We start from the raw sequence: 24,072 nt of genomic DNA, 5'->3' as shown, positions 1-24,072 counted from the left end.
TATTTTTATAAAGCCAGCATTTTTTCGGTTTGGCGCTCAACTCGTAATCGATTTATTTTCGCCTACACAGATGAACTTTTAGGAGGCGTCGATCCAAATAGCTATTTCAGTGGTTACATATTTTATGGTAAGCATAAGTCTCTTAAATCTATTAAATGTACACGGTAAGTGTAAAACTCACCTTACATACGTATTAAATATTAATATTTTTTGTATATTATTATTTTTCTAGATCAACCCAACATACTTATAGTACATGCAAAATTTTTAAATTCTAGCGATTTTGGTATCAGTTCAAATCGCTTTGTAGGGCCGCGTGATTTCGATGATGTTCCAGAACCACCAACATTCTATGAACTCCAACGTTTTGATGCCGTGCGCCAGAAACTGTTGTCTGGGGACAACGAAGATGCCTTATTCTTGGTTAATCAAAATAAATTGGACAATCTGCAAGGGCGTGAGGTGGTCATAGGGGTTTTTGACTATAAGCCATTCATGTTGTTTAACTATGTGAGTCATAAGTCCTATATCTATTTATTTTATATATTTTCTTTTATATATTATTATTTCCTATAATATGCGTTTCGCATATGATGTTTCAATTATTAGATTCTTAGTTTATACATTTAAATGAGAAAATGTTGAATTCCAATAGGTATGTATACAGATGTATATTTACAAATATCTTTCATTGGCTACAAAGGTAAAAGAACCCCGGTTCTATGATCGTGCCGTAAACAAGCCGTTTGACAAAGTTTTTGTTGATGGAACCGAGGTCCGTGTGATATTGACCTTTTGTGAGCTCCACAATTGTTCAGTACAGGTAGACACGTGTAAGTAGATCCTCATGATATTATCATAATCCACAAATCCACTGAAATATATAATTTTAGCCAACGATGATTGGGGAGAAGTTAATGGAAATGGCACAGGCACCGGTCTTCTCGGTATGGTGGTATCTCGACGCAATGATTATTGCATGGGTGGTATGCCTTTGTATCACGAGGCATACCAAAGTATAGACTTCACAACCTTTTTTAGTCGTTCAGGCATCACATGTCTGGTGCCAGCGCCGCGGCTACTCATCAACTGGGACCAGCCTTTGCGTCCATTTCAAGCTACACTTTGGATTTGTGTATTGTTTTGTTTGCTGTTGGAATGTGTTGCTTTGTGTGTGATGCGTCGCTTGGAGAATATGGAAGCTTCGCTAGGAATACGCGGAGGCAGCAACAGTTGGAGGCAAAGCATGCGGTTTGGCTATGTCAGCGCTCTAAAGCTGTTTGTCAACCAGAGCACTTCATACGTGACCAGTTCCTATTCTCTGCGCACAGTTCTGCTGGCCAGCTACATGATTGACATCATCTTGACGACCGGTTATAGCGGTGGGCTCGCAGTCATACTCACCCTACCTGCCATGGAGGAAGCGGCTGATTCCCGTCGCCGTCTGTTTGAGCACAAGCTCACATGGGTGGGCACAACTCCACTTTGGATCTCAGCCATCGATAGTAATGATGCAGATGTAATACCTGAGCTATGACATATTGTATTATAATTAACTAATCTGACTTTTAGCCCGAATTATTGGGAATTATACAGCACTTTCGTGTAATGGACGCTGCCCATATCGATGCTTATTCGCGTACTGAACAAATGGCCTTCGTGGTAGAACGACTGCAATTCGGCCACCTGGCTAATGCAGAAATTATTCCGGATGAGGCTTTGTCGCGACTCAAGCTGATGGTAGACGACATTTATTTTTCGTACACAGCAACAATTGTGCCACGTCTTTGGGCGCATTTAGAGGCTTACAATGGTTTCATACTGGCATGGCATTCATCTGGTCTCGACAAATTCTGGGAATGGAAAATTGCTGCAAATTATATGAACAACAATCGTCAGAATCGCATTTTGGCATCGCAAAAGTTGAATTTGAATATTGGAGGGCCCATCAAATTGGGAATTGATAATATTATTGGTTTGATAATGCTGTGGTGCTTTGGTATGGCATGCAGTCTGCTGGTTTTCCTATTTGAATTGTGGTATCGCCATTAGTGCGGCACAACTGTCACGAGTTATTATCAAGCCCATTAATCTGCTTATACATATTAAATAATTACGCTAATGGTCATATTTATTTGCTATATATATCAATAAACAATTGAACCCATAGTAATGGTTATTATTATCGGCATGCAGTTAATAGGACAATTATATAATTGATTTCTTATAAAATTAACTCGAGTAACCACCACTTATAAATAAGATGTTCGGATTTCTTTGGTCACAAGTTGTCCACCATGGTGCCAACGCAGAGCTACTGGACCTCAGTTTTAAATTTTCTTAGTAGGTTTCGTTTATATAGGGCTAGATAAATAAAATTTTTTTAGTTTATGTATATTTTTAGTTGAGATCGTAAAATCAACTATTAGCTACTTCCATAAACATGATAAGTCAATATTGTTATTCCATTAATTTACATAGTGCAACGTTACTTTGCTGACTCGCTTACGACTTGCATTTTATGGAATTCCAAGTTCGAGCTTCAGCTGGATTCAGCGACGTCCACATTGCTGCCCGTCCTGGTCATTGAACCACAAGCCCTCACTTTCCACGCCGACATTTATGACTATGAGACGAAGCGGGCTGAATTCGATAGTCGTTATATATCCTATAACGATTGGATACTGAAGCTGACCGTTGCCATTGAACAGGCACACTGTGAGGTGAGCTCCATTCCCAACATGTAATTCCAAGCACCTATTTTGTATAAAGGTCGGCCGGTCCAATCTGTTTGACAAAAACAATAATGGGAAGCTAAAGTTGTGCAGGCCCAACACTTATAAGCCCACTCATTAAAAAAATATATTAAAATTTTAAACATTGATTAAAACAACTCCGAATCGATTCTTTGGGTACAGAGAATAAAAATTATTTGTGAGAAGTTCGATCAGCAAATTAAGTAAAACAAAATTTTTACACGATTTATTACAAATTTAAGATATACTTTTTCAGACGCTTGCAACTGATTTAGATTTGCAATACATTAAGCTTTTGAAAATTAAATCCAATATGTATGTATGTCTTTATAAATGAAGGTATTTCTTGAGCTACGCCTCAAGTGCAAAGAGTAGGGCGTGAATGAAAATGATAAATTCTAATTAATAAATTTTCATCATACAAGTAGGTTGGCTGAAGCACTAACCATACAATATATAGATGCTTCATTTCATACAACGAAAACGTCCCATCAAAGTTGAGAGCGACAGCTCCCATAGCTGTTCGGGTATTTGTCGAATGGGAGCTGTCGCACTTCGGCTAACCCGACTGGGAGCTGTCGCATTCGTGCTCTCTGTGAGCGAATCAGCGATGTCATTTTAGCTTTTTTCCCGCTAAACCTGGCCTAAAAATTCGAAAATAGCGGGTTGCGGGAATTCTAGCTTGAACAAAATTTATTTAGCCTTTTCTAGCTTTACTTTATATTTCACAATAAATTTTTTTCCTTATCTTTGTCAACACTTAAAATCATGAATATAAGCAGTGATAAACGACTTTCGATAATAAAATCTATCAAAATCACCTCCAGGCTCGAGCATAAGTCTATAGTGTATAAACAAAGTGTTCGCGAAGTGGGCGGGTCTTCAGCCAGGTGAACTTAGTTAAATCCAAATTAAGAAATGGGATGAATTTAAATACGCTTAACTCCATTTTAAGCGTAAGGTACGTTTCTTGTAAGCAAAATAAACCATATTCATAATTATATTAATTAATTTTCAATTTAAGATACGGACTTAATCGTAACAACAAAGGCAGTGAATTTAGATGAACAACTGTAGAATTTTTAGCGTGATTTTAATGTGAATTTTCTATTATAATCTCATATTATTATTATAATAATGTTTTTAATGCCGGCTTGTTTTTTAGCATATTTTGCATTGGATTTAGCTTTTTTTTTGGCAATCTTGCTGTTTTTGCTCAATAAATTATGACAGCACTGTATGGGAGCTGTCGCTCAGAATTTTGATGGGACGTTTTCGTTGTATGAAATGAAGCATCTATATGTTGTATGGTTAGTGCTGAAGACAAAAGGAAAGGGTTCAATTAAAATCCATAAATTTCTTAAAACCAAATTACTGAGCAACACTGTTAATGCAAAGTCCCGCTAGCAGCGGTAAAGAATTTGCCTAGCAGGTGCTTTTATGTGTGTTTACAGTGTGACCACACCGCCTTCGGAAATAATATGATAGCCGCCGACTATGTATGTACATTTTACATGCAAATTATGCTATTACTTTTATAGTAACAAATTTTTGTACAATAATTTTACATATGTATATAATATTATAGGCCTTCATCGCATTTCAAGACCATATACCTGAGTTTGCCAAGTATTTTTATAATGCCAGCATTTTTTCGGCTTGGCGCTCAACTCGTAATCGATTTATTTTCGCCTACACAGATGAACTTTTGGGAGGCGTTGATCCAAACAGCTATTTCGGTGGCTATATATTTCATGGTAAGTCTCAGTTTTTTCCACATACATATATACGTAGTTATTTCTATATTAATATATTTTTAGACCAGGCGAACATACTTATAGTACATGCGCAGTTTTTGAATGCGAGCGTTTTTGGTATCAAGACAAATCGCTTTGTAGGGGCTCGTAATTTCGATGATATGCCAGAACCACCAACTTTCTATGAACTTCAACGTTTTGATGCCGTGCGCCATCAAATTTTGTCTGGTGATAACGAAGATGCCTTATTCTTGGTTAATCAAAATAAATTGGCCAATCTGCAAGGGCGTGAGGTGGTCATAGGGGTTTTTGACTATAAGCCATTCATGTTGTTAAACTATGTAAGTAGTTATCCCAAAAATCCTCAACCTTCGATATATATGTACATATACAAACATATGTATATGTATGTACTAGATAGATACTTGATTTTTAGATACAATTTAAAGCAATATTTGTAGTTAACAAGTCCACATGATAGATGGTAGGTTATATATTTTAGAATTAACAATGATATGTTGGTAATGCTGAGTTTACAAGCAAATTACTTGTAGATTTTCGTAACATTTATGTATGTATGTATATGTGTGCGTACATATGCGAACTTTTCGTTTTTGGGAAAAATAACATCAAATGCTCAGCGGGATCTATAGAATCGGCTAGGTATGTAAAATGCATATTAATAAAGTCATCCTTTGACTTCAAAGGATAATAAACCCCGGTTATTTGACCGTGCCATTAAAAAGCCGTTTGACGAAGTTTTTGTTGATGGAACCGACTTCCGTTTGATGTTGAATTTCTGCGAGCTCCATAATTGTTCGATGCAGGTGGACACGAGTAAGTAGACCACATCCACAGCCACTCGCCACATTAAACATTTCATTTCAGCTGATGGGGACTGGGGAGATGTTTATGGAAATGCTACGGGCTACGGCCTCGTCGGCATGGTGCTGTCTCGTCGGAATGATTATGCCATAGGTGGTATGCCTTTGTGGTACGAAGCCTACCAAAGCATGGACATCACTCACTTTCTAGGTCGTTCAGGCGTCACATGTTTGGTGCCTGCGCCGCGGAGACTCATCAACTGGGATCTGCCTATGCGTCCATTTCAAGCTTCACTTTGGGTTTGTGTTCTATTTTGTTTGCTGTTGGAATGTGTTGCCTTGTGTCTGACGCGCCGTTTGGAGTACCTGGAAGCACCTGCAACCGCTTACAGTTGGAGGCAAAGCGTGCAATTCAGCTATGTTAGTGCTCTAAAACTGTTTGTTAACCAGAGCACTTCATACGTGACCAGTTCCTATTCTCTGCGCACAGTTCTGCTGGCCAGCTACATGATTGACATCATCCTGACGACAGTTTATAGCGGTGGGCTCGCATCCATACTCACACTGCCTGCTATGGAGGAAGCGGCTGATTCCCGTCGACGTCTGTTTGAACACAAACTTACATGGGCTGGCACTTCCCAAGTTTGGATCTCCACCATCGATATTAATGGGGCAGATGTAAGAACTGTTTATGATACTGTAGAACTAAATTAATCAAGAGTCTTAGCCCGAATTATTGGGACTTATGCAGCATTATCGTGTTCTGGACGCTGCCCATATCGATGCTTATTCGCGTACTGAGCAAATGGCCTTTGTGGTAGAACGATTGCAGTTCGGTCATCTGGGTAACGCGGAGCTTATTCCGGATCAGGCTTTATCACGGCTCAAGCTGATGGTAGACGACATTTATTTTTCCTACACAGTGGCGATTGTGCCACGTCTTTGGGCGCATTTAGAGGCTTACAATGATTTCATACTGGCATGGCATTCATCGGGTCTCGACAAATTCTGGGAATGGAAAATTGCTGCAGATTATATGAACAACAATCGTCAGAATCGCATTGTGGCATCGCAAAAATTAAATGTGGATGTTAAAGGACCAATCAAATTAGGCATTGATAATTTTATTGGTTTGATAATGCTATGGTGCTTCGGTATGACATGGAGCCTGCTGGTGTTCGTATGTGAGTTGTGGTGCCGCCATTAGTGCTGCAGCTGCAGCACCATATCAGTAACCCGGGTTATGAGTGGATCAAGCTCATTGTACATTAATTGCTTTTCCCACAGGGAATATAAGGTGTCTCTGGCTAGTTGCACAGCGGAGCCTGCGATCGTGGTGTTTGATGTTTCCAAAGTGAGAAAAATAACGACATCTCGGGCAATCGGATTGATGGTGTCACATATGGAATGCAAGGCTCGGGCCGCAAGGGCTGGGATATCATTAAGATTAAGAATCAATAAGACTTTGCCCTCTTTTATTTTATTTTTGAACTGCTCAATGGCATAGCCGTAGTCACCGTTTGGGGTAGAAAAATCCTCACGCCCCATTTGCACAGTTCGTCTTCGTCCCTCTAAAATAGAAAATATCAATTTGTATGCTTACGTATGTATGTAAATATTTTAGCTTGTGCACATAATAAAAAAGCAGATTCCTACCAAAACAAACGGACGTTTCGCTGGCAATATCATTGATAAGTTGTACCACTTTCGTTGTTCCACCACTGTTACCGCCCTGATACATGAACAAGTAAACATTGGAAGTGCTGCTCTGTTTATTCAACAGCATCCCAATGCCCACGGATAGTGCGTGCCAAACGGCCGAGTGCTGCAGCGGTTGACGATGACGCAGAGTCTCAAAGCCGCAATGTTTTGGAACAGTCGTCTTCCAATAAAATGAAAGTCCTATGGCAATGGCAATGACGGATATTGCAAGCACCAATATAAACAGAAAGTTGGAACTTTCATTTTCCTTCGGAATATTTTGGGATCGTTTAGTGTGTGAGCTTTGCAACTTTTCCGATTGGTAAAATTTAGTGGGCGTTTGTGATATATTGCTACTTTTGTACTGGGATGTGTCCTCGGTTATATTGTGGTCCTCATATTCATAGGACTGTTGCTCGTCATCACTTGAAGCGACGTCTGAGGATTCGTTGTTTTGCCATTCGGTACTTTTAAATGTAGGTGTTGTTGAAGCAGGGCGGGGGTGCAATGGCTTCCTGCTTGTCATTTTTGTATATGTTTTATATTATTTCTTTTTATAAAGCCCTTTTCAAGCCGCTTGGCTTGCAGCATGCATTTGTTCCCAAAGAAAAATCGCAACTAGTGCTTGATAATATCATGTTGATATCGATATTTTTGCTATCGGTAATTTATATTTAAACATGCTATTTATTTACAAATACACACTACGATAAGCTAAGTATTACTAAACAGCGTATGCTTGACCATTTAAACTTTATATACAATTTTTCTTTTGAAAAAGAGTATAAATAATATAATAACGATTAGGCTTAGCGTTATCATAAAGATTACCGAAGTCATTATGTTAAAATCTATACTCCGTAGATTAATTTGCTCCTCATTTAAAGCGATTCTGGCGATCTCAGTATTTAGCAAACCCATAAGCTCAAGGTTGTTTGGAATATCTGTGGTAGAAAAAAGTTCTTTATTAGGAAACTGTTTAAAAAAATTGTAATTGTGTTACCATTGTTCTCATATTCTGCAGTTTCATTCACAATTCTTATTTGCTCACTAGAATTATATGACGTTGCTCTTTTCCTTTGCAGGTCTTTGCAACGATTTTTCATATTTTCTCTTCCATTGAGAACTTTTGAAAATCTTGTCAGTTTACTGCTAGCAAGCCGCATTGGCAATGGCTTGCTCTCTAATTTGCTGAGTTCAGCAAATTGATTTAAATTCTGCAACAACTTCGACTTGTGAGAGTTCATAGTGAAATCTAGAATGGTTATTAGTAGCCAATAACAGGCCTTCTCCATGTGGGTTGAATCTAAGCAATTTGAATCTCCATAGACAGCAATGCGGCCTTCCTGATTTGTATTTTGTGTTTTAAAATGTTGGTCTTCATGCTTAATACTTTTTGGCATTTGTTGCTGGTTATGAAGTAATACGCGATTGTTTAATATTGGATTCTTTTCCGATGGTAGATCATCTAACCAATTATTTTGCCTTATATCATTGTCCTCCACAATTGGATGTTTGCTGGCAAATTGTTCTTTAAAGTTTTTTTGGCGTGTGATGAGCTCTGTTTGGAACAACCCCATAATAGGGACAAATATTTTTTTGGCATCCTTGTCAGGGCTTTTCACGTTCTCAATTATCTGAAACCAAATGCTAATTACGGATAAATTCCATAAAATTCACGAAAAAGACTCACCGATAACCCCTGGTCATTTAAATTCGTTCCAATCAGTATATCTTCAGGATTTTTCGGAAATCTACTGATTGAAGCCCCACTAGCATAATACATTGAATGATCTCCCAGTTTAAAATGTCCCTCTCCAACAAAATCACCAAAACTAATGCCAAAGGGGTTTAAAAGGTCGTTTAGTGCTGGAATATTGGATCCTCCAGTATCAGGAATCCACCATTGCCTAGTATTCTCATCAAAAAATTTAATTTTTTTCATTACTGTTGTGTTATACCAATCAGCAAATACTATGATACTTAAACCAGTGTCGTAGATATAACTTTCTAAGCTAACAATCTCATCATCAAAAAATTCTTCTTCAGGATCAACAATCAACAAAGTACCATATTCCGATGCGTTAAAGCAACTATAGGGTTGACGCAAAACGTCAACATAATACCCAGCATTACGCAAGTGTATGTACATATCTCGAAAATTGGTATGAATGTGGTCGGCCCTCCAATCCAGCGGGTCAGATTTTACCTTGAGATCATCCCTAGGTATATATCCAGGTGGATATCTTAAACTATGGTACTGGTCCCACAAAATTCGCTTATGTCTCGGCGGTTTAGGTGTAATTTTAACGACAATTGGAAAATGTATTTCGCTAATATGTGATTCGTTTTTACCGCTTCCGATACTTTCTATGGATAATATTATATTGCCTTTTGCTATTCCTTCGAAATTCCGACTCTCTTTGTTTGCAGCTGTAAATAAAAAATTACACTGAAGTTTAGTTTTTCATATTACGAATAATAATATACCAATGTATACTGCCATCCACCCAGACCATGGCCAAAGCATAGAGGGAAAGGACGTTGAGATATTAAGGAAATGTCCATGACTATCTGCAAGTTGTTCCCACTTTGGTGTGCCTACTATACGACTCGCAACAGATATCGAATTAAGGATAGTAACATTTACAATTACATCCATGCTTCCGTAGAATAAGGGTTGACTGCTATATGGCCACATATAGTTCGATGTAAAGTCCAGTGATGATGGAATTAGTGTGATTTTCGGCTTATGCTTTAACAACAACTGCATACTTTTCAGCAAACTTAGCTTGCCATGTCCTTGCTCGAACATGTTATAGTTCGGCAATTTCACAGCACCTTCAATTAGAACCTGTTTCAAAGCTGCTGGATTTATCATCTCTATTTTATGAAGTGCTCCACTCGTGAGCAATGCAACGGCCCCGGCAACAACTGGCGAAGATACCGATGTGCCCGATAAACGTCGGCAGCCCGACCGAACATCGCTGCCTTGCACTTGGCTGCCATATGTGACAATATCTGGTTTCACCCTCCCATAGCCAAATGGTAGTTCCCATGTAGACATACCTCTGGAGCTAAATTTAGCGAGCTTGTCATCAAAATTTATACCACCTACACCAATTACATCGCTTTGATCGCCTGGATTATTAAGTGTGCCGTATAGGGGTCCATCGTTTCCAATAGCCGAGACCATTATAATTTTGTTGGCTGATAACTCCAGGACTTTATCAACGAATGGAAAGTCCATGAAATCTGGTCCTCCAATGCTCAAGTTTAGAATGTTTACTTTTCTATAAATGACATAGTTAAAAGCGTCGAGGAACCAGGAAGTATAAGATACCTAGTAGTGATAATTATTAGAAATTGGTTTGTTTAGACAGTAATAGTAATATATATTACTTGGGAATTTGTAAAAACTTTATAAATATGCAATTCCGAGTCAGGGGCAAAGCCAAGGCATTCCTTTGCAGAAGCAATGACGCCAGCGACAAAAGTCCCGTGGCTAACTCCATCTTCGACAGACTTTTCATTTGTCCAATTTGTACGTTCCTTTACATTTCGAAAATGAGGGTGGTTTTGGGTCAAGCCCGTATCAAATATGGCAACTTTGACGCCTTTCCCCGTTATTCCGAGCTTCCACAGAACTTCCGTGTGCAGAACAGTTGTAACCTGTTCTGACCTTTTGCTGCTTTGTGCTTTTTTGCGAGCTACTCCTCGCAGCTGTCGCTGAGGAAGAGTATTATTAGTCCATCTCAATATACGCTGAACGCTGCGATGAGGGACGACTGCTTTTACAGCTGGATGGGCATTAACAACATCTAAAATGCGTTCTAACGAACTATAGCTCTCTATTCGAAGAACATCGAAATCACTGGGATAAGAACTTGCTAAATTTTGCCGAGGTAGAATAGCCCAGTTTGAAATCTTTAATAAGAAACACAAAAACCATTGTTAAATTATTTATGTAAAAAGAAAAATCACTTACGTTGGATTTGTGTAACTTTGTGTGAATGTACTTTGTCCTGGCTTTGGTGTAATATTTATTTTTATATTGAATAATAAACTCATTGGGGATATTATCTACTTGGAAACTGACTTTCATAGAAGACGATAACGAGAATAAAGACACGCAAATGATCAGCACCAGCGCTTTGAAGAATCTTGCCAGGAAATTATCCATCAGCAGCAGGATTTAAACTTCAATAGGTCCTTCGGCACTTCAACTTGTTTTAATGTCGTGTGGCGCGCAGGGAATAGGTCTGGTTATGTTTGTTAGGAAACTCTGAAGATGCTGCGACGACGCTTTCGCCATACTCCTCCTACCGAGTTATTGAGACGATCACGTTACTGATGTTCAAACTTTTAGCGAGCACCTGAAGACAAATTTATTTAGCGGCCTGTTAACGCATTAGGGATGCGACGAATACGATCGTCCAAATGTTTCCATTTATCGATAGTATTTTGTCTTAGTGTCACAATTTAAACCAAGGAATTGACAGAATTGGTATAGAACGAAAGGCAACGATGGCCTCCTTTCCTATAATTTTTTTTAATAGCTGATTCACATAACCAAATGTCTACACAGGAAAATTGTTTATATGTACATATCTTTAAGAGTGGAAATACAGATCGTATATAAAACATAAATGAACGGAAAACTTAAATGTGCAGGTAAACTATGTTTCACAACAAACTAACAAAAAATTCGCGGATAAGTAATATACATATGTATGTACATATTTGCGGACTGGTCAAACTTTTCGTTCCCCTTACCACTTCTATTCATTGTGCTCTGTTGTCACCTGATGTAACTACCTTCATACATACATATGTATTAACATTTATGTATGAATGTACATACTTATATTTCAATAGAATGCAACTTTATTTTTGGTCGTCACATTTTATGCCAAACACTCCTACAAATATTTAAATTTGAAATACCTTTCACTACGGGAATCATATTGGGTTCTAATTACTTATTCGTACTTATTATGTATTTGGCCGATGATGAAAAAACAATATAAAAAATATTCGAATCCAACTTAAAAGAGCAAATGCACCACAGTGTGATTCATTGATGTATGTACTAGTACGAATGTACTAGTAAGGCACAAACCACACAAATCAACTGTAAACCGGTACTAATTTTCCAATAAAACTTATATATTTTACATTAAAATAAGCCGTAAATCTAAGGAAACACAATATAAGGTTACTCTGTAACTGACGGTACTGTGCTTAATGTTAACCGCCTTAAACGACCCAACACAAATATTTCGTCAATTGCGCGCTTTGCATAAAATTTTTGCTCTTCGGTAAGCTTGCGATACTCCAATGACCACGTCTGTGCGTATATATTAGACTCTTCGGCGTCAGTCATACCTACGTCGATCAGGTTGGCCAAAGGTTGCGAAGACGCAGCAACATTCAGGGGATCATTGGTGCTGTGAGGTTGAGGCTGAGCCAGGCCTTCTTCAGTGCTACCGCTTATTGATACAAAGGGTGTGGAATCGGTGGGCGTGTGTTTTTTTTCGACTACTTCAAGTAATGTCGGGTCCGCTGCGTCCTCTAAAGGCGCATCTACCCTCATTTCCGTATCGAAATCATTCGAACTGATATTGAACTTGGTGCTATTAAGAGACAGATCTAAGTCTGAGTCTTCGCTGAATGCCAGAGTCTTTAGGTAACGTAGGTGACACTTGTGGCGCCGTAAGTTTGTTGTTGTTTTGTGCGTAAACGACATCAGCGTTTTGCAAGATGTGCAATGTAATACGTTGTCAAGTATTGTGCCATCTTCCTGTCTAATTTTTCTATAAACGCGCCAAACTGTGCTGCGAGTAGATCTTCCATTCGGCGCTAGAGTGTAGATGCCGTTTTTTATTTTCTCCTTAATTTCTTCGTATTTCGACAATGACATTGTAAAAGTCTTACAACTAGTAAGAGTTTTTAATAGCAATAGCTACAACGTTAAATGTTTTGTTTTAACTTTTCAGCTTGGTCTTCTAGAGATGTGTGAGCAGAGATGTGACATTGCCGTCATTGGAGCCGATTTATCGATATGTTTTTAACATTCAACTATATGGCAGCGCTCCACCAAGTGCAGCGACGCACCGGCATTATTGTTTTTAGTTATTAATAATTTCGTGCGTTTCAGTTCAAGTTAAAATCATTACACTGGGTGGGCAGTCTAATGGCCGTTTCATATAATTGCTTCGATTTCCTCGGCTTTCAGGTAGGTTTAAAAAAACAAATTCAAATTGTGTATTATAGTCCACTTGGATTGAAATTCATATCTACTCGTACATATATATGTATGTAAATAGGAGGCTTTGAAGAAGATGCGTGATGTCGACGACAAAATTATATATGCGCTAAATGCGCTACCTACTGAATCATTTAAGGGGCAAATTAACAGCGGGAGCACTTGCAAAGATCTATACGCTAAGCTGGAACAGTCACACACCACGAGGCACGCCGCCATTACAAATTGCATAACTTTATCTGCTACTCAATTGAAAGCACTGCGAGAGCAGCATGATGCGCAACCAAACGATGTGGAGACGGATCAAAAATTCAAGGCGGAGCAACGAAAAGTGAGCGGGAAAAAACACCTATTACCAATTAATACGAACTGCTACTTAATCCCTACTCTCAATTATAGTTACGTGTGCTGCAGGCTGAACTAAATGTTGAAGACATTATAAAGGAGCGCTCCTATAAGGCATTCAATGAACGCTGCAGGACCTTTTTTCGAACTGAACTGAGTCATTCTCAAACTTAACTAAGCATTTTGGTCAAACAATTGCAAAGTGAAATGATTGCAATAAACTGTTTACACCTAAGTAAAATTGTTAGTTCTAATTAAAGAAGTACTGCCAACAAAAAAGTTGTTAGCAAATATTATGATACACATGTATGTATATACATTTGTGCCTTTATTTTTTTTTAAAAACAATTTTGTGAATAAATTTGGAATACAAAAGTTTGGAATGGTGCCCTATCATACACGAGTATAAGTATACATTAATAATATGGGTATGAATTTATTCACTGAGCGGCAAATCGTATGTGCGATACATTTCGCTTACCACGGTGCCGTGGTACGTTGCCAATGCACCAAGTGAGAGTAGAGTGGCGTCTTTTAGATCGTTATATAGATGCATTAATTCCATAAGTTTCTCATTCTGCTGCTCCAACTCATCTCTTGGAGATTGACTTCGAATCTCGAATGCACGAGTATCGTACTTTGCTTCTGCCATGGTTCTTTAAATGGTAGGAAACTGAGCTCGTGGCTTATCGATATTTCGCTACCACCAGCTGTAAAAGGTCGCGCCGATCTGGCAGCCTACCAAGAAAACGTGCAGCCTGGTGACGCATGTGTAGCGTAATTTTTGGTAAATTTTACATTGTCCTGGTAGTAAAAGCTGTAAATTGCCGATATTGTGGAAAAGTAATATCCGAGCCGATGCATGAAATGTACGATTCCTTCAAAACACTGTGAGCACAACGAAACGTAAGTATGCAGGAAAACGCTGACCTAAGCACACACACACACGCTCATCAGTCTTGCAAATGTGAAAGTGTTTTCGATTGCCCGTCCAATTGGAATTGAGAAATATGTATATTCTTTTTATTGTGTGTGCTAAAATGTTAAACAATCTCTGTGTCAACACTGTATTAGTTGTTGTTTTTGTTTAAATTAAAGTGCAGACATTTGGTTTGAGAATTATCATTATTAAGCTCAAGTTACCAATCAACCAATTGTAAATTTAAAACAATTGTTATCAGCATACAATATTGTATTTAAAAATAGGTCTAGCTAATGTTTATTTCAAAATTCATTATATCGATTTACATATCCACATATATACAAATATATAAGTATGTCTGTTTATAAGATACACAAAATTGTCAGTTGGAGTTATACAAATAATAAAAAAAATAATATAGTATTCCTCCAATTTGCAGATTCAAATACAGTTTTATCAATAACGGCTGAAGTAATTCATCATACCATAACAAATATAAGACATGTCTGCCACACACAAGCAACGATACAAAAATGCCGCATTGGACTCGACTGAAATGCGTCGACGCCGCGAAGAAGTTGGGATACAGCTGCGGAAAAATAAGCGGGAACAACAATTATTCAAGAGACGCAATGTTGTCCTGGATCCGCCAGTTGGATCTGCTGGCATGGAAAGTAGCAGCAGCAGTGAGCTACAGGTGTGTAAAATAAATTATTAGAGCTATTTAAGAGCTATCTATATAAAGTGTATTCATATAGCTTTTGCAGTCTAACGATATGTACATGTCCGATGGTAGTCAAGCAATGCCGCAGCAGTACACTGAGCAGTTCGGGGATTTGCCACCGACTTCAGTGGCATCGACCTCTCCGCCACCGCCTATCATTAACGCCGAAATGATTCAGATGTTGTACAGCGATAACCAAAATGAACAGGTCGAGGCAACTCAAAGATTTCGGAAACTGCTCTCACGCGATCCGAATCCGCCTATCGAGGAGGTCATACAGAAAGGCATTGTTCCGCGTTTCGTGACGTTTTTGCGCAACAATGAGAACGCGACGCTACAATTTGAGGCAGCATGGACGCTAACTAACATTGCGTCGGGTACATCGCAGCAAACAAAGATAGTGATTGAAGCTGGTGCCGTGCCCATATTCATAGAACTTCTCTCAAGCCCACATGATGATGTACAAGAGCAGGCAGTATGGGCGCTGGGTAACATAGCTGGTGATTCAGCCACATGTCGTGATCATTTACTGGGCTCAAACATTTTGACGCCCCTTTTGCAGTAAGTAATGTGGTTATTAGGTCTCGATGGTTGGTATTAACGAGAAGAAATCCCTTTCCTACATCTAGCGTGCTCAGCACCTCGGACCGCATTACCATGATACGCAATGCAGTGTGGACACTTTCGAATCTGTGCCGTGGTAAAAATCCTCCTGCAGACTTTTCAAAAATCGTGCATGGCCTGCCAATACTTGCGCGCCTGCTTAGTCATACCGATGTAGATGTTCTGACCGATACATGCTGGGCCATTAGCTATCTGTCGGACGGGCCCAACAATAAAATACAAGCGGTCATTAAAGCTGGCGTGTGTCGTCGCCTTGTGGAGCTTTTGATGTAAATTATTTAGACACATGGTTTTGTATAATGTACTAACTCATTAATTGATCATTGCAGGCATCCACAACAAAATGTAACAACGGCTGCGTTAAGAGCTGTGGGTAATATTGTAACAGGCGATGATCAGCAAACTCAAGTGGTATTAAATTGCAACGCATTACCATGCATCAGCCATTTGTTAAGCTCGCCGGTGGAGGCCATAAAAAAAGAATCCTGCTGGACTATATCGAATATTGCGGCTGGCAATCGTGAGCAAATACAGGAGCTAATCAATGCTAACATCTTCCCCCTGTTGATGTCCATTATGCAGACAGCAGATTTTAAGACGCGAAAAGAGGCTGCATGGGCCATTACAAATGCTACTAGTAGCGGAACGTCCGAACAGATCCACTATTTAGTTCAAGTTGGATGTGTGCCACCCATGTGCGATTTTCTTACAGTGGTTGACTCAGATGTTGTGCAAGTGGCATTAAATGCACTCGAGAACATTTTAAAAGCCGGCGAGAAATTTCAAACTCGACCCAATCCTTATGCTATTGCCATTGAGGAATGTGGTGGTGAGTATTGTAAATTATATTTGAATATATGTAATATAAAATTATATTTTTTGCTTACGACATCAAATATAGGACTGGATAAAATCGAATATTTACAAGCTCATGAAAATCGCGATATCTATCACAAATCGTTCTACATTATTGAGCAGTACTTTGGCAATGAAGAGGAGGATCCACGTTTAGCGCCGGATGCAGATGCTCATGAATATAAATTCAGTATGCCGGAGAACTTTGATTTCTAGCGGCAATCACATGTCCAAGACCTAAAAAAAAATCGGTATGACAATTATGACAAGAACCACAGCAACAATTATGATACCTACTATGAGCAAATTCTAAACGAAACCTAACAGACACATGCGCCAATACTATACGTACTGGTATGTGTGCTTCCTATGGATAGATTTGACGGACAACAAAGCAAGTGCAGTCATTAGTGTTTAAGTTAGACAGGCAGCAAACAAAAAAGCGCATAAATTGTTGTTTGTTTTGTTTTTATTTTTACGCATTATTATTAATATTTAACATTTTTCCCAAACAAAAGTCGTCTCTGATCGTTATTCAAATGATTCTGGATTTAGTTAATTCGTGCATTTCAAGGAATACTCGTTTGAATAACCTGGTTTCGATTCCAGTTAGCTTGCTTGTAAATATACATACATATGTTTATGTAAATGCATACATTCATGCGTACATTAAAACATATATCATATTACTATTTATAAATGTATGCAAACAAAATCGTTTTATCCCTAGCCACTTCTGTTAACATGTATACCTTTGAATATTCCTTATGATGTAAATATACTTTCATTTAATCAGTATATGGGCCTGTTTTTGGTGTTGTTATAATGTACGTATTCTTAAATAATTACAGAACTCAAATTTTTTGATTTTGTTACATTGAAATTGTAATACTTTTAGCATCAACAATTGAATTTATTTATTACTACATAAATAAAAAAAGCAGCCGATTCTATTAATAAAAAAGTATCAAACAAATTTTTGATATGCAAGAAAATGCAGCAACACTGATTGCATAAATATTCAATACAATTTAAAAGAATTTAAAATCAAGCCCGATAAATTGTGAAACGAAATCGATAGCAACACCGGCCAACATTGAAACAAGCAGTCACAGCAATCGCCGTGAAACTTGACAAAGTCGCAGTTTTTAAAAATATCGTTCATCGCTATTTGCTGTTCATTCCTTGCAACAAAAGTTTGTCTGTTTGTTTGTTTGTCCAAATAAAGTTTTAAGTTTGATAAAATGAAAACGGAATGGGACGATGAAGATGAAGTATGTGTATACCTTTAATGCGAATTGCTTAGAAATTTTGATAAAGTACTGCAAATTGATCCTTTCGGTTTTGCAATGCCGGTGTGTATTGCTCCGGACATGGTCGCACGCTTACAGTGGGCTGCGTGGCTTCATGGTCGGCGCGTTACCATGTAACTCTACTACATATATATATCCTATTTTTAGATCCTCACAAAAATGGATCCGAGCTACGACCCTGATGAAAATCCAGAAATACAAAGTACGAAGCGAAGAGGAAAAAAGAGAGCACCTTCCAAGAAATTTAGGCCAACTATAACAAAGATTTGGAGCTATTCGAATTGTCTTAAGCTGATAGAATTGGTTAAGCAGAGTCCTAGCCTTTGGAATTCAACGGCGGAGGAATATGCAAACCAATCGTTAAAGTCTGCTGACTGGCACTACATATATGAACAATTCAAAAGCAATGGATATTCCAAAAACGATTTAATTGCCAAATGGAATTCTTTACGCACCTCTTATCGTCGCCGCCATGTGGTATTTGCGGAAAATAGCCATTTACATTCTCCTTGGAAATTTTACAAAGAAATGGCATTCATTGGCCCAATATTAACTTCAAGGAAAAAAGAAATAAGCGTAATCAATGCAGCTACAAGCCCATCGGGTCTAAATCAACACCTTCCCAGCACAGCATCCACATCAATGATAAAAAATGAGGAACAAGATCGCAATTCAATATTTACAACATTCCTACTCAGTGAACTCCGAACGCTTCCTGAACAAGATGCGGACTTGTTACGTTGTCGACTGCATCGCACACTGTTGGAATTCAACGAAGAGCTCAATCATAGAAAGGTTGAAGTAGAATGCGATGCTGACATTAAATTTGAGATAGACGCTACATAATATAGATTTATATATATATATATATATATATAGAAATCAGGCTTATTTTTAATTTGTTCATTAAAATTACGTGTCCGTAGACCTAAGTTCCAGTTTAACGATTACAAACCACTAAGTAACGAATTTGCTGTAATCCAAAAACTGAACAAAAACTACGATTCTTCGTACTAGACCCTATGCTTACTTTTTTAAATTATATATTGATAACTAGAAAATTAGTTTTCATACAGATTCACATAAATATATACTATGAATTCTGCTTGAGTCGTAATTATGTGTGCTTAATCTTATTTTGTATTTATATAATGGCTTTAGGTCTGACAATTTTCCCCAAAGAATAAAAAAAGCGTTTTAAGTGTGTATTCAAAAATACAACAATTTAATTTCGACACATGCGTTAACAGACCATTGTTTTATTCGTTTTGTGCTCCCTTTAACTTAGTTACGATTCATAAACTTCACTTTATAGGGCTTCGGTGTGAGTGTAATGCCTGGCTGGAGGACCATGGACGGGTTTTCATCATCGGGCAGCACAAGATGAAAATGTTGCACAATCTTTACTAGAAATGAGAAAATGCAGGCGCGTGCCAGAGCATCGCCCAAGCAGCGACGTCGGCCCATGCCAAAAGGCATGAAGTACTCGTCCTTAAAGCATTTACCCTCCGCATCGATGAAGCGTTCTGGTCGAAATTCGTGCGGCTCTTGCCAGTGCTTCTCGTCCAGGTGTACAGAGCGCAGACTGATCAGAATTGTAGCATTCTTTGGAATATCATATCCCCCTAATGTGGTTTGCCAAAGGGCGCGACGTGGTCCCGTGATCGGTGTGATGTGGAAAAAGCGCTGCACTTCCATAATAAAAGCGTCCATATAGTGAAATGACTCCCGACGACTGAGATGTGGGAATGCATCGGCGCTGGCGCACCTCAGATTGGCAGCCACCTCGGCGTGCAGCTTCGTCTGAACATCGGCGCGCATAGCTAACACCATAAGTGCCAGGTTTATCGTATTGCTTGTCGTTTGGGAGCCTGCAATAAAGAAGTCCAGAATGGTCATGACTAGCTGCGTTTCATTGAAGGTGCTTGCGGCATCCTCCGACTTCATTTCGTTAAGATAGGCGAATATCAAGTCGCTGTCTTCCTGTTGATCCTTCTGCTTCAGCTGCAGGCGCTGCTTGTGCTCGGCTATTGTATCCATGAAGAAATTGTGCAGCTCCGTATTCAATTGCCGTATCAGATTGTACCCTGTGCGGTCGGGGGCGATGAAGCGCAGCAATGGAAACTGTGCCAGCAGTCCGCCACAGATGTCAAACACTTTCGAGCGGCGATTCATCAACTCAAGCAACCGCACCAGTGTGGTGTCCTCATCACTGGTTATACGCTGGCCAGCAATCAAACACCACAGGACATTAAGAACGCTCTGGGCCAGGCATGTTACTGGCCAGACCGGCTCCGATTGCGTCTGCGCCAGATGATTGATCAAAGCGTCCGCTTCACGCTCTATATGCTGCTCCATTTGTGTCCGACCATAGCCGACATGACGCATCTGTTTCATGGCAAAGTTGCGATGCTCGTACCACAGCTTGCCATCGGTGCAGGTTATGCCCTGAAAAACGAATTTTTTATTTCTTTACTTTCAATTGGCCAACCATTAAACGAACTAAATGTAGACAAATTATTATAGTAATACTTGTAATAGCTTAATATACTATATAAAAGATGAGATATGAAATAATGAAAATGAAATGAAATTAAGAAATCGTTATTCATGAAAGCCTTAAAAAAAAACGAAAAACGTATGAAATACTTATAGTTAGGCCTTGATGCGATTTTGGCGATTTTATTAATAAAATGTAAAATTAATTAAATACATAAAATGAAATTCATTTAAAATTCTTGTAAATATTATGTAGATAATACAAACCTTTCGTGTGCCCATGGTACGCAAGCGCAGAAAAAAGTTGTCCGGCCGGCCTTCGAAAACTTCTTGGAGATGCACCTCCCGAACGAGTGGATAACCCAAGGCAACCACAACATATTCCTGACCCAGTTTAAGGCCCAAAAGATTGGTATTGTAGCGCTTTGCCCATTTCTCAAAAAGTATGTGCTGGCCACCAACGGCACGCGCTTCCTTACGGAATTGTAACGTGTTTCCCATCCATGGTAAAAATTCAGGACCTATACAGATAGATCGGACAGTTTTCGTCAATTTAGTGGCTTTAACCATGTGCCAAAACTAAATATAAATTTAAACGCTGTAAATCAAATATTGTGCGTTTGTTAATCTTATCATAGGCCAAGAAGTTATGAAATCAAAAGACCACAAGCGAAACCACTTATCGGCTGCGAACAATCTCAGGCTAGGAAACTTTTTAAAATTGCAGAGTAATCACAAATCTGTGCAAATATTTTTTTACAAACGACTTTTTACACCCTAATAAGAAACTATTTATTGGCAAAGGAATGGGAAACAAATTATAGTAATATTCCGCCCAAATTAAAATTATTAAATAATAGCTGCATACTTTAAGGGTTCATTTCTTTGATAAAGCTACATAATCCAGCCTTTCGTCAAAACTTAAAAAGTCACTTTGGCAGAGTTATATAATCTAAATTAAAATTTAATATATACTTTTTTTGAGCATTCACGAAATCAATTTATGATGAATATTTAATCCTTGATCCACTGATTGAAATACAATCGAGTCATCCTCTTAAGCCTCAGCCCCGATATGAAAATGATATCGTACATTCAAATTTTAAAAATATATCTTTCCCAACTATACTGGCTTCTTTTATAATATGTTCACATTATTTATCCCCAATTTCAAATTTTAATCGAATGTAATCTATTACCAAATCTTGGGTTTGCTTTGACATTCATGGTTATGTAATTTAAAAATGGGTCTTTCTCCATACAAATTATTTATTTATTAGCTTGCTTCGTATTTTTCCAAAAGGTATAAGAAGATATTTATTTATTAATTTTATGTCGACAATCCTATGTTGGAAAAATCTAATCAAATTAAAATAATATCTAAAAACATCTCCGACTCAATGGGGGGATTTGGTTTTCTATTCGACCTATATACATATGTACAAAAGTGAAGCTATTTACAAATGCATTGTTACAATTACAATCATTGTTTTTTTAAATACTATATTCGCTAAAATTAATGAGCATTCAAGTGGAAATGTTATTCATTATAAAAGCTAATAAAACAGGTTCATTTTATATATAATACTTTACTTCTTTAAGGCCTAACTAGTTCATTCTGTAACTATGTATATATACATTAAAATAGTTTTTATCTTTTTTAATTCAAATATAAGTATATAAATATACTCGTACTTACATTCCCACTAATTATGCATTTATGAATTGCATAACAAAAATGTGTGTAACACGACATGGAAAATAATGAATATTGACAGCAACAAGACATCGACTCCTTAAATGGGGTGGACTGACCATTTTATCAATAGAATTCATTTATGATGCCAGACGTGTGCCTATCGTATTGGGCTAGCCGCGACTTTTTCATTGCCCACACGGATTGGTTCAACAACTTCATTAAAAATGGTAGTGGGGCTGACAGGTGTAACTACTTTTACTGCACAGTCATCGCATATAATTTCCTTCTCTCTCACATTTGCAATAATTTTAGCATCTCATTTACATATACATTAAACCATATTATAATAAATAAATTCATTTCGATATAAAAAGGCATTTATATACGTTGTATCAAAGGGTGAAATGATACACAAGCTAAGGGCTAATGTATTGTGACACTAAGAGGAAGGCATGGCAGTCCCCGAAGAAATATATGGGAAATTAATTGAAGAATCAAAAATTTATTCATACAATAATTTATTTATATCTTTTTATTAAGGTCTAATGTTTTTTGTAAGTTCAATTTTGGAAGATATTGCCAAGAGTCGGAATCGCACAGCTCTTGAACTCCATTCTTGTTTTATTATTTATCACATTATTTTGGAGTCAGACAAAGATTTAAGTCGCGCCAGCCCGACTCTTGAATACGCTATACCCACAATTTTCCCCGATGAAATTAGCATTGTTTTACCAATAATTCCTTAATCATCCATGTACAAGTATGTAAATATGGACCGATTATGATGAAAGTTCAGGATGCCAAATTTTCAAAAGAAATCTTCATAAAAGAAACAAATATACTACTAAGAGCACCGATCGGTTCTATGTCATCTATATTAAAAAATATTGTTGTATATGGTTGGTAACAAATCTTGCCTGCATACATATGTATAAGACTATTCTAAATAATAATTTTGGAGTCCAAAGCTACTATGGGTATTGCAAATAAATTGACCAGATAAATGCGAGAAATTTTTGTTCTCAGTGACATACTTGTATATGTAAGTAAATAGATGATATGTATGTTGGACGTATGTACATACATATGTTAGAATGGGTTTTGAAACCAAGTCTTCAACGCAGCTTATGATTTCAGTCGTGAAACTAGAACTTGTTATGCTCATATGAACATAAATAGAATCAAATAAACAAAAAACAAGACTAATAAACCAAATGATATCAATGAAAAGACTTCCGTTTGTACATACTACTTAGCTAGAAAAATGAGCCAAGCTTGAAAGTAGAATTCGATTGGGGTTATGTTGCATTATGAAATCGAAAAGGGTTGTGTAACTTAATACTTTTGAATTACATATAATCATAAGATTAATGTATTGAATTTATGAAAAAAGTAATAATTAGTTGATTAAGTTTTACAAGTTGTAAGCTGTACTGTAAAATCTTATAACTTAAGATTTTCACTTACCTGGTGGAAAATTCTTTGGACGGCGCAGTGAATTTATTAGTGAATATATAACAAAGCCAATTATAATGCTGCACAAAAATAAAAAGGCACTCATATTGTCACTTATGGGCTCAGTTTCAGTTTTATTCCTCGATATGCGCTCATAAATCACGGCATTCACGCACGCACACACTCACACCTGTTGATACTATTTTGTATTCTGTAACGCCGCGATCGACGACGCGTCCACCTTCAGCGTTCTATACCAACTGAGTCCACTGGATATGAACAAGCGAGCAAGAAAGTATCGGAGCGGGGCACAGCCGAGTCTCCCACGCG

General features: G+C 37.9%; 8 protein-coding genes across 11 annotated transcripts; 4 read left to right on the top strand and 4 right to left on the bottom strand.

Annotated features, from left to right (window-relative positions):
• The first annotated feature begins 628 nt into the window (after nt 1–628).
• LOC115622217 lies at nt 629–6,710 on the top strand. The gene is made up of 11 exons (XM_030516114.1): nt 629–833; nt 894–1,519; nt 1,573–2,036; nt 2,264–2,343; nt 2,482–2,723; nt 4,345–4,513; nt 4,577–4,854; nt 5,221–5,350; nt 5,402–6,015; nt 6,065–6,521; nt 6,625–6,710. The coding sequence occupies exons 1-11, from the start codon at nt 668–670 to the stop codon at nt 6,693–6,695; spliced, it is 3,297 nt and encodes a 1,098-aa protein (XP_030371974.1). The 5' UTR covers nt 629–667; the 3' UTR covers nt 6,696–6,710.
• A 102-nt stretch (nt 6,711–6,812) lies between these two features.
• On the bottom strand, nt 6,813–7,564 carry LOC115622216. Its single transcript, XM_030516113.1, has 2 exons — nt 7,004–7,564; nt 6,813–6,908 (listed from the first exon to the last, which is right to left on the bottom strand). Exons 1-2 carry the CDS (start codon nt 7,562–7,564, stop codon nt 6,813–6,815), a joined length of 657 nt encoding a protein of 218 aa, XP_030371973.1.
• A 221-nt stretch (nt 7,565–7,785) lies between these two features.
• Nucleotides 7,786–11,448, bottom strand: LOC115622595 (membrane-bound transcription factor site-1 protease). Its single transcript, XM_030516592.1, has 6 exons — nt 11,027–11,448; nt 10,441–10,965; nt 9,529–10,381; nt 8,732–9,471; nt 8,042–8,675; nt 7,786–7,982 (listed from the first exon to the last, which is right to left on the bottom strand). The coding sequence occupies exons 1-6, from the start codon at nt 11,219–11,221 to the stop codon at nt 7,786–7,788; spliced, it is 3,144 nt and encodes a 1,047-aa protein (XP_030372452.1). The 5' UTR covers nt 11,222–11,448.
• Nucleotides 11,449–12,186: 738 nt separating this feature from the next.
• LOC115622694 lies at nt 12,187–13,037 on the bottom strand. Its single transcript, XM_030516722.1, has one exon. The coding sequence runs from the start codon at nt 12,959–12,961 to the stop codon at nt 12,257–12,259; it is 705 nt and encodes a 234-aa protein (XP_030372582.1). The 5' UTR covers nt 12,962–13,037; the 3' UTR covers nt 12,187–12,256.
• An 85-nt stretch (nt 13,038–13,122) lies between these two features.
• Nucleotides 13,123–13,946, top strand: LOC115622695 (coiled-coil domain-containing protein 58). The gene is made up of 4 exons (XM_030516723.1): nt 13,123–13,141; nt 13,199–13,276; nt 13,368–13,637; nt 13,706–13,946. Exons 1-4 carry the CDS (start codon nt 13,124–13,126, stop codon nt 13,823–13,825), a joined length of 486 nt encoding a protein of 161 aa, XP_030372583.1. The 5' UTR covers nt 13,123; the 3' UTR covers nt 13,826–13,946.
• Nucleotides 13,947–14,401: 455 nt separating this feature from the next.
• On the top strand, nt 14,402–17,680 carry LOC115622693 (importin subunit alpha-7). 3 transcript variants are annotated; one of them, XM_030516721.1, is made up of 6 exons: nt 14,402–14,557; nt 15,013–15,270; nt 15,341–15,858; nt 15,927–16,190; nt 16,251–16,750; nt 16,823–17,680. In XM_030516721.1, exons 2-6 carry the CDS (start codon nt 15,076–15,078, stop codon nt 16,990–16,992), a joined length of 1,647 nt encoding a protein of 548 aa, XP_030372581.1. In that variant the 5' UTR covers nt 14,402–14,557; nt 15,013–15,075; the 3' UTR covers nt 16,993–17,680. The 3 variants fall into 3 exon arrangements, with proteins under 3 accessions (XP_030372581.1, XP_030372580.1, XP_030372579.1); XM_030516720.1 differs by having other exon boundaries at nt 14,404–14,557; nt 14,995–15,270; nt 15,332–15,858; nt 16,823–17,677; XM_030516719.1 differs by having other exon boundaries at nt 14,405–14,557; nt 15,332–15,858; nt 16,823–17,676.
• Nucleotides 17,681–17,963: 283 nt separating this feature from the next.
• Nucleotides 17,964–19,206, top strand: LOC115622175. Of its 2 annotated transcripts, none has more exons than XM_030516053.1 (2): nt 17,964–18,050; nt 18,237–19,206. In XM_030516053.1, exons 1-2 carry the CDS (start codon nt 18,021–18,023, stop codon nt 18,933–18,935), a joined length of 729 nt encoding a protein of 242 aa, XP_030371913.1. In that variant the 5' UTR covers nt 17,964–18,020; the 3' UTR covers nt 18,936–19,206. The 2 variants fall into 2 exon arrangements, with proteins under 2 accessions (XP_030371913.1, XP_030371914.1); XM_030516054.1 differs by having other exon boundaries at nt 18,013–18,131.
• Nucleotides 19,207–19,284: 78 nt separating this feature from the next.
• LOC115622173 (probable cytochrome P450 305a1) lies at nt 19,285–23,976 on the bottom strand. Its single transcript, XM_030516051.1, has 3 exons — nt 23,755–23,976; nt 20,856–21,109; nt 19,285–20,537 (listed from the first exon to the last, which is right to left on the bottom strand). The coding sequence occupies exons 1-3, from the start codon at nt 23,846–23,848 to the stop codon at nt 19,374–19,376; spliced, it is 1,512 nt and encodes a 503-aa protein (XP_030371911.1). The 5' UTR covers nt 23,849–23,976; the 3' UTR covers nt 19,285–19,373.
• Between the last annotated feature and the right edge of the window lie 96 nt (nt 23,977–24,072).

This window comes from Scaptodrosophila lebanonensis, unplaced genomic scaffold, assembly GCF_003285725.1.
Source record: "Scaptodrosophila lebanonensis strain 11010-0011.00,11010-0021.00 unplaced genomic scaffold, SlebRS2 tig00000043-arrow-pilon, whole genome shotgun sequence".
NCBI lineage: Eukaryota > Metazoa > Arthropoda > Insecta > Diptera > Drosophilidae > Scaptodrosophila > Scaptodrosophila lebanonensis.
Note: the sequence above shows the minus strand (reverse complement) of the source record. Positions and strands in the feature narration are given on the sequence as shown.

What these genes read in the sequence shown, in the direction of transcription:
- LOC115622217 (XM_030516114.1), top strand. Translation starts at nt 668, where the DNA reads ATGTATATTTACAAATATCTTTCATTGGCTACAAAGGTAAAAGAACCC. An exon ending in CTCAGTTTTAAATTTTCTTA is followed by an intron (nt 2,344 to 2,481) that starts GTAGGTTTCGTT and finishes TAATTTACATAG; the next exon opens with TGCAACGTTACTTTGCTGAC. An exon ending in CATTCATGTTGTTAAACTAT is followed by an intron (nt 4,855 to 5,220) that starts GTAAGTAGTTAT and finishes TTGACTTCAAAG; the next exon opens with GATAATAAACCCCGGTTATT.
- LOC115622216 (XM_030516113.1), bottom strand. Translation starts at nt 7,564, where the DNA reads ATGACAAGCAGGAAGCCATTGCACCCCCGCCCTGCTTCAACAACACCT. An exon ending in ATATTGCCAGCGAAACGTCC is followed by an intron (nt 6,909 to 7,003) that starts GTTTGTTTTGGT and finishes TTTCTATTTTAG; the next exon opens with AGGGACGAAGACGAACTGTG.
- LOC115622595 (XM_030516592.1), bottom strand. Translation starts at nt 11,221, where the DNA reads ATGGATAATTTCCTGGCAAGATTCTTCAAAGCGCTGGTGCTGATCATT. An exon ending in AAGTTTTTACAAATTCCCAA is followed by an intron (nt 10,382 to 10,440) that starts GTAATATATATT and finishes TATCACTACTAG; the next exon opens with GTATCTTATACTTCCTGGTT. An exon ending in TGCAGAATATGAGAACAATG is followed by an intron (nt 7,983 to 8,041) that starts GTAACACAATTA and finishes TTTCTACCACAG; the next exon opens with ATATTCCAAACAACCTTGAG.
- LOC115622694 (XM_030516722.1), bottom strand. Translation starts at nt 12,961, where the DNA reads ATGTCATTGTCGAAATACGAAGAAATTAAGGAGAAAATAAAAAACGGC.
- LOC115622695 (XM_030516723.1), top strand. An exon ending in TCGATTTCCTCGGCTTTCAG is followed by an intron (nt 13,277 to 13,367) that starts GTAGGTTTAAAA and finishes GTATGTAAATAG; the next exon opens with GAGGCTTTGAAGAAGATGCG. An exon ending in TCAAGGCGGAGCAACGAAAA is followed by an intron (nt 13,638 to 13,705) that starts GTGAGCGGGAAA and finishes TCTCAATTATAG; the next exon opens with TTACGTGTGCTGCAGGCTGA.
- LOC115622693 (XM_030516720.1), top strand. Translation starts at nt 15,076, where the DNA reads ATGTCTGCCACACACAAGCAACGATACAAAAATGCCGCATTGGACTCG. An exon ending in GCAGCAGCAGTGAGCTACAG is followed by an intron (nt 15,271 to 15,331) that starts GTGTGTAAAATA and finishes GTATTCATATAG; the next exon opens with CTTTTGCAGTCTAACGATAT. An exon ending in ATTTTGACGCCCCTTTTGCA is followed by an intron (nt 15,859 to 15,926) that starts GTAAGTAATGTG and finishes TCCTACATCTAG; the next exon opens with CGTGCTCAGCACCTCGGACC.
- LOC115622175 (XM_030516053.1), top strand. Translation starts at nt 18,021, where the DNA reads ATGAAAACGGAATGGGACGATGAAGATGAA. An exon ending in AATGGGACGATGAAGATGAA is followed by an intron (nt 18,051 to 18,236) that starts GTATGTGTATAC and finishes TCCTATTTTTAG; the next exon opens with ATCCTCACAAAAATGGATCC.
- LOC115622173 (XM_030516051.1), bottom strand. Translation starts at nt 23,848, where the DNA reads ATGAGTGCCTTTTTATTTTTGTGCAGCATTATAATTGGCTTTGTTATA. An exon ending in TCCAAAGAATTTTCCACCAG is followed by an intron (nt 21,110 to 23,754) that starts GTAAGTGAAAAT and finishes CTATCTGTATAG; the next exon opens with GTCCTGAATTTTTACCATGG. An exon ending in GTACCATGGGCACACGAAAG is followed by an intron (nt 20,538 to 20,855) that starts GTTTGTATTATC and finishes TTCGTTTTTCAG; the next exon opens with GGCATAACCTGCACCGATGG.